Genomic DNA, 6354 nt, shown 5'->3' with positions numbered 1-6354 from the left:
CTCAAAAACCCAACCTTCTCAGTCTTGCTGGTGACCAGTCTCCATCCTGAAGCTGTATGGGGTCCCACTATGAGTCACTACATCAGCAGGAACTCAGAAGTGATACATGGCACTATGATTAATAAAGACACTTTTATCACTCAGGAAATTCCGAGAGTTTTAGAAACTCCACACCAGGAACCCAGGAACCCCACCCTATGCCAGTGATCCAAACAAGTGACCACACCCAGGTAATGACCCTGGCCAGACTGCTATTCAGGCTTATGAGAACTCTTAGTAAGTGAAGAACTCTTCTTGCCCCTGGAGTCTCAGAAGTAGAAACATCAGCCTAGCATTGCTAGTCCCCCTCTTTGCTATCACATATGAAGAGCCTGCTTAAGAATGGATCAGACAAAAGAAAACAAAACCAAAGGATGGAAATGGAACTCAAATATGGGTGATCAAGTTTGAGTCCCTGAACTTAACCACGTCTAACAAGGTACCTGGGTTTTCTCCTAGTGCCAGACTGAGTTAAAGTCTATTTGCAATTCCAAGTGCTGACCGGCACCTTCTTGCTTCCCCCTCCCTTCCACAAGCAGTAAACCAATTCCTCTCCTGGGGAGGAAGCTTGCTTATGCAAAGCAGCTTCCCCTTGTCTGGGCTGGGTGTCTGCAGACATCTGTGCCTGCTGGGCATTTCTAAGTGCTTTCACAAAGACAGTTTCCTCCCAATGAGATATATTAGTGCCAACTATTAGGATAACCTTTTTTAACTCAGTTACAAAAATATTTATATAATCGAGACAGAACTGTTTGTACAGTTTCTTATTCAATTTTCAATCAACGAATATTTATTTTAAAACTATATGCTAGTCATATTCTAGGCAACTAATAACCTATGTTGAGAATTTTTCCATGTCAATAAAAGGACTTTATAAATGTCATTTTTTATTTTAACCAGCACAGTATTCACAAACAGAGAGCATTCTTTTTTAAGACTTTATTTTTTTAGAACAGTTTTAGGTTCACGGCAAAATTGGGGGGAAAGTACAGAGATTTCTCATGTACCCTTACAGTCCCTTCCACATAGTTTTTAAACTAAACCTTTCTTCTAGAACATTTAGTTTGTTTCCAAATTTTATGAATAATGATAGACTCATAATGTCGTCTAAATCATCATTTCCGTAGGATAGATTCTAAGAAGTAGAACTTGTGGAAGAACTTCGTATTTTACACACATACAAAAACATGCCAAAAAAATTTGACTAGTCGCTGCTGTAGCAGTCTCTGTCCCCTCTGACCTCACATAACCTGAAGAGACCTGACCTAGAGTGCCTCAGAGAGAAGAATCAGGGTCCTTCTCCAGAGCTTCCCGTTCCCTCTGAGCACCCTCCTCAACCATCCTGAAGGGGCGTCCGAATGAGGACCCGCAGCTGCCCCTGCACCGCGCAGCAGGCGGCCTCTGGAGGCAGAGCGTGCGAGCCTGGTATCTGCTCGGAGGGATTCTTTGAAAATTACAACGGGTGAGCCTGAAAGGGAAATGCCAGGGCAAGAAAGTCCAGGGTAATTGTCACTCAATTTTCCTTTCTAAGGCTCTTTCTTCCCTACCTCTCTTTTTTTCCTTAATAAGCATGTGTGATTTATAATGGAAAAATTAATTTATTGAGTACAGTAACAACAAAATGAGTTTCTTGAATTCAGTGTGGGACTGGAGACGATCTCCGGGTTCCTGGAAGCGCAGCCCCGAGTGCTCTGGCTTGACGATGCTCCCTGCAAACACTGGCCGCCGCTGGAAAGATGTGTGCGCATTCGTCACCGGAGGACGGTCCGATTCCCACTGGAGCCACCACGAAGGGCGATTAATTGCTGACCGCCTTCCAGACCTGAAGACGCTTCCGAACGACAACCTGGGGCGGGTGGAACGCCACTCAGAGGGAGCCTCCGAGGCAGCACGTCCTAGGTGGCAGAGTCCTCCAAAGATAAAACCAGCGCCCCCAGGAGGCCGTGACCTCCCTCCCGCCGGCCAAGTGTTAAAAGCACTTGATGGCTGCCAATTCCCTGGGGTGGGGTGGCAGGGACCCAAGCGCAAGGCAAGACATGAGTTCTCAGCGTTTTTGGTATCAGAACTCCCTTGTACTCTTAACAGTTACTGAGGGGTCCGAAAAACATTGTTTACCTGGGTTCTAACTATCAACATTTACCATGTTAGAAGTTAAAACAATTTTTTTCATTACTTATCGATCTTAAAATAACCCTAGTAGTTCCTTTGTACTTTAACATAAAAAATATATTTTTATGAAAAATAACTATTTTCTCAAACAAAAGAAAAGAGTGAGAAGAGTAGCGTTGCTTGTATTTTTGTTATCTCTTTACTATCTAGATTAACAGAACACAGCAGATTCTCATATCTGCTCCTGTGTTTAATCTGTTGCAATATGCTCTTTGGGCTCAAGGATAATGAAGAAAACCCATCCTTCTACATATAGCTGGAAAAAGGAGGAGTATTTTCATTGCTTTTTCAGGTAAGTGTGGACATGATTCTTTGATACCTCACCAAAACTTGACTCATGGGAGTTTCCTTTTTTTTCTTTTTAAAAATTTTATTTATTGACTCTTTAGAGGGGGAGGCGCAGAAAAAGAGGGAGAGAGAAACATGGATTTGTTCCACTCATCCCTGGATTCCCCTGTTTATGCTTATGATGCCCTAATGGGGGACTGAGCACAGGAGGACAATGCACCCACCAACTGAGCTCCTCAGCCAGGGCTTGTGGGAGTTTCTTAAAGGTTGCCTACAATGCGGAATCTGAAACCATATCAATGAACTTGTAATTCTCTGTGCACTTATGTGAGAATGAAACTAATAGACACAAATAACATCTTAGTATTACTACAAAAGTAGTTTTGACTTCACAGATAACCTGAAGGGGTCTTGGCAACCTCCATGGGTTGGTTCCCAGATTGCACTTGAGAACTGCTAGGGCAGGGGCTTGAAAGAGCTGTTCATTCACTCCCTTCACCTGCGCTGAGCACCTGCTGTGCTAAAGCCCTGGGATTCAGCCTGGCAGAGACACAGACCCACACCCACAGAGGTCACAGTTTAATGATAACAAGAGAAAACGCTTACTGAGTGCTTACCGTTACCCAAGTTCTGTAGGAATTACTCTACATACATTCCTTCAAACAACTTCATAAAGGAAGATTACCTATTTTTATGGATGAAGAACCTGAAGGTTAGAGAAGTTATAATACCTTTTTTTTTCAGTTTCCAAGTAATTTTATTCAGAATTTTGTGTTTGTTTCCTGAATCAATAAATACTATACAAAACAATGTAAAAATGGTTACTGTCTTTCCCCCTGGTCCCCCCCCACACACTTGGGGACAAACCCCTGGGCCACCTAACGTGGGTTCTCCCTCCAGATTTGGTCCAGTAAATGAGGTTGAGTGACATCACAGCCTCCGGGAATCATTCTCAGAGAAATTTGGCTGGAGTGGGTAGAGCCTCAGGTTTGGAGGTTGACTAGGTGAGGGAAGTGGATTAGTGTTTTTGGGAGAAGAGACGGCGCCTGGGGCAAGAGCCTACCCCAAAGAAAAGGGTCTAAAATGTTCACGGTTCCTTCTTTGCCTCAAAAAGTGACACTTATTCAAAGGAAAAAAAGAAAAAAAATGACAAGCTGTCCACCCCTTGGCTCCCTTCCTGCCCCCCCCCCCCAGCTCCTCCTCAGCCCCACAAGGGCTGAATCCTGGCTGGGGTGAGGTGGCGGGCCAGCCCCTCTCAGATGAGGTCAGCAACATTGAGGGGCATCTCCTCAATGGAAGTGTTGTGGAAAGTTTCGATGTCTCGCAGAGTCCTCTTGTCTTCTTCTGTCACCATGTTAATAGCCACACCCTTACGGCCTTTCCTTGTTGGTGGGAAGGTCATAGTTGATGACTAAAGAAACCTGCTGCACATCAATGCCTCTGGCCAGCAAGTCAGTGGTAATCAATACTCTGCTAGAGCCAGAGCAGAACTCCCTCATGATTACATCTTGTTCCTTTTGGTCCATATCTCCATGCATGGCAGAAACGGTGAAGTCTTGGGTGTGCATCTTCTCAGTGAGCCAATCAACCTTCCTTCGAGTGTTGATGAAGATGACTGCCTGGGTGATGGTGAGGGTTTCATACAAGTCACACAGTGTGTCCAGCTTCCGCTCCTCTCGTTCCACATTGATGTAGAATTGGCGAATACCCTCCAGAGTCAGCTCTTCCTTCTTGACAAGAATCCGAATAGGGTCTCTCATGAACTTCTTGGTCACCTCAAGCACATCGGAAGGCATTGTAGCTAACAGGAAAACCACCTGGGTGTTGCTATTGAGCTTTTGGAATATGTCATAGATCTGGTCCTTGAATCCACAATTTAACATTTCATCACCTTCATCCAGTACAAACATCTTGATGTATTTGGGAAACAGGTATCTGCAGTTAAGCATATCAAACACATGGCCTGGGGTGCCCACAATGATATGAGGAGCTTCCATCTGCAGCTTCTGTACCTCAGCACGCACGTTGGTACCCCCAATGCAGGCATGACAGGAAGCACCCATATAATCTCCTAAAGCCATGACTACCTTCTGTATCTGCTGTGCCAATTCTCTAGTGGGTGCCAGGACCAAGGCCTGGGTGGCCTTTAGGTCCAATTCAATTTGTTGCAAAACTGATATGGCGAAAGTGGCTGTTTTTCCTGTCCCAAATTGGGCTTGAGCGATCACATCATAACCCTTGATACAAGGAAGAATGGCTCGCTGCTGGATGGCAGAGGGCTTCTCAAAACCATAGACACAGATGCCACAGAGGAGGGACTCTGAGAGGTTCATGTCATCAAAGCTGTCAACAATCTCATTCCAGTTAATCTCGATGACGCCTTCGGGCTCCATTCCATCAGGGCCGTTGTCTCTGGATCAGGAATCCTGACTCGTAGACATGATCCTTAGAAGCTAGAGAGAAGTTATAATACCTTATACCAGGTCACAGAGTGGTGAAGCCAGGATTTTTAAAATTGTATTTCTCAATTACAGTTTACATTCAGTATTAGTTTGTTTCAGGTGTACAGCTTAGCGGTGTGACAATCGTATGCTTTACAGACTGTTCCCCCCAATATTTGAAGCACTCACCTTGTCCTGAGCGTAGTTAGCCTGATATCATTGACCGTATTTCCTATGCTGCATCTACATCCCTGTGACTCTCTTGTGACTATCCATTTGTGCTTCTTAACTGCTTTACCTTTTTCATGCATCTCCCCAATCCCCCTTCCCTCTGGCAACCATCAACCTGTTCTTTGTATTTATGAATCTGTTGAATCCAAGATTTTGAGCCAAGATTTGAACAACTGGGTTAAATTGCTTCTCTGTATATTAATTTTTTTTCATTTGAATGGTCTTTATTTTTACAAATGAGAAAATAAAATTGTGACATCTACACCCAAGAGGTAGGCAATGGTTAGGTCTGCTTCTATAAAGACATTGGACATGTTGATATCAATTATTCAGATGTCTCCAGATCATCTCAAGGAATATCCAGATCTCTAGGGTAGGGCTTCTGAACCTGGTAGTATTAATATATTTTTTAAAAATTATCATGGTTAAATATACATAACATAGATTCTATCATTTTAGCCATATTTAAGTGTACAAGTCAGTGGCATTAAGTAGATTCACAACATTCTGCAACCATCACACTATCTATCTCCAGAACTTTTTTTATCACTCCAAACTGGAATTTTATACCCATTCCTTCTTTCCCTTAGCCACCGGTAACCTGTCTTTATAATTTAGCCTGTTCTAGGTGCCTCACATAAGTAGCATCACATAATATTTGTCCTTTTGTGTCTGGCTTATCTCACTTAGCCTAATTTTTTTTTAAGTTCATCCACAATGTAGCATGTGTCCATACTTCATTCCTTCTTAAGGCTGAATAACATTTCCTTGTACGTGTACACCACATTTTGTTTATCCCTTCCTCTGTTGATGGCTGCTGCTCAGGACATTTTAGATGAACAATGGCAGTGTGCTGTGATAGAAGGGGGCAGTTTCTCAGAAGGAGAGCCAGGGAGGAGCAGCCAATCCAGCCTGGGGTGGGACAGCGAGGGACTGATACCTGAGCAGACTGGGAGGACTGGTGGGAAACCAACCAGGAAAAGATGGGAAGGGAGAAACCCCAGTACCAAAGCCTGGAGGTGTAGGAGAGAGAACCACAGCCTATTCCACAGGTTTGTGTGGAGGAAGGGCAAGCGGTGGGGCTGGAGAGGTAACATTGTTGACATAACAGAGCATTTAAGATGGGCGAGGTGCTGTGTGAAGCTTCTTAGGTGTTTTAACCTATTTAAACATTACGTCAACCCTA

The 6354-nt window shown here is 43.9% G+C and overlaps 1 protein-coding gene across 1 annotated transcript; it reads right to left on the bottom strand.

Moving 5' to 3' along the window:
* Window positions 1–3329: 3329 nt before the first annotated feature.
* On the bottom strand, window positions 3330–4937 carry LOC114500611 (eukaryotic initiation factor 4A-I-like). The gene is given in 2 exon segments (XM_036028767.1): window positions 3330–3875; window positions 3877–4937. Coding segments are annotated over 2 exon segments (1185 nt in total). The 3' UTR covers window positions 3330–3751.
* Between the last annotated feature and the right edge of the window lie 1417 nt (window positions 4938–6354).

This window comes from Phyllostomus discolor, chromosome 6 (assembly GCF_004126475.2).
Source record: "Phyllostomus discolor isolate MPI-MPIP mPhyDis1 chromosome 6, mPhyDis1.pri.v3, whole genome shotgun sequence".
NCBI classification, from domain to species: Eukaryota; Metazoa; Chordata; class Mammalia; order Chiroptera; family Phyllostomidae; genus Phyllostomus; species Phyllostomus discolor.
Note: the sequence above shows the minus strand (reverse complement) of the source record. Positions and strands in the feature narration are given on the sequence as shown.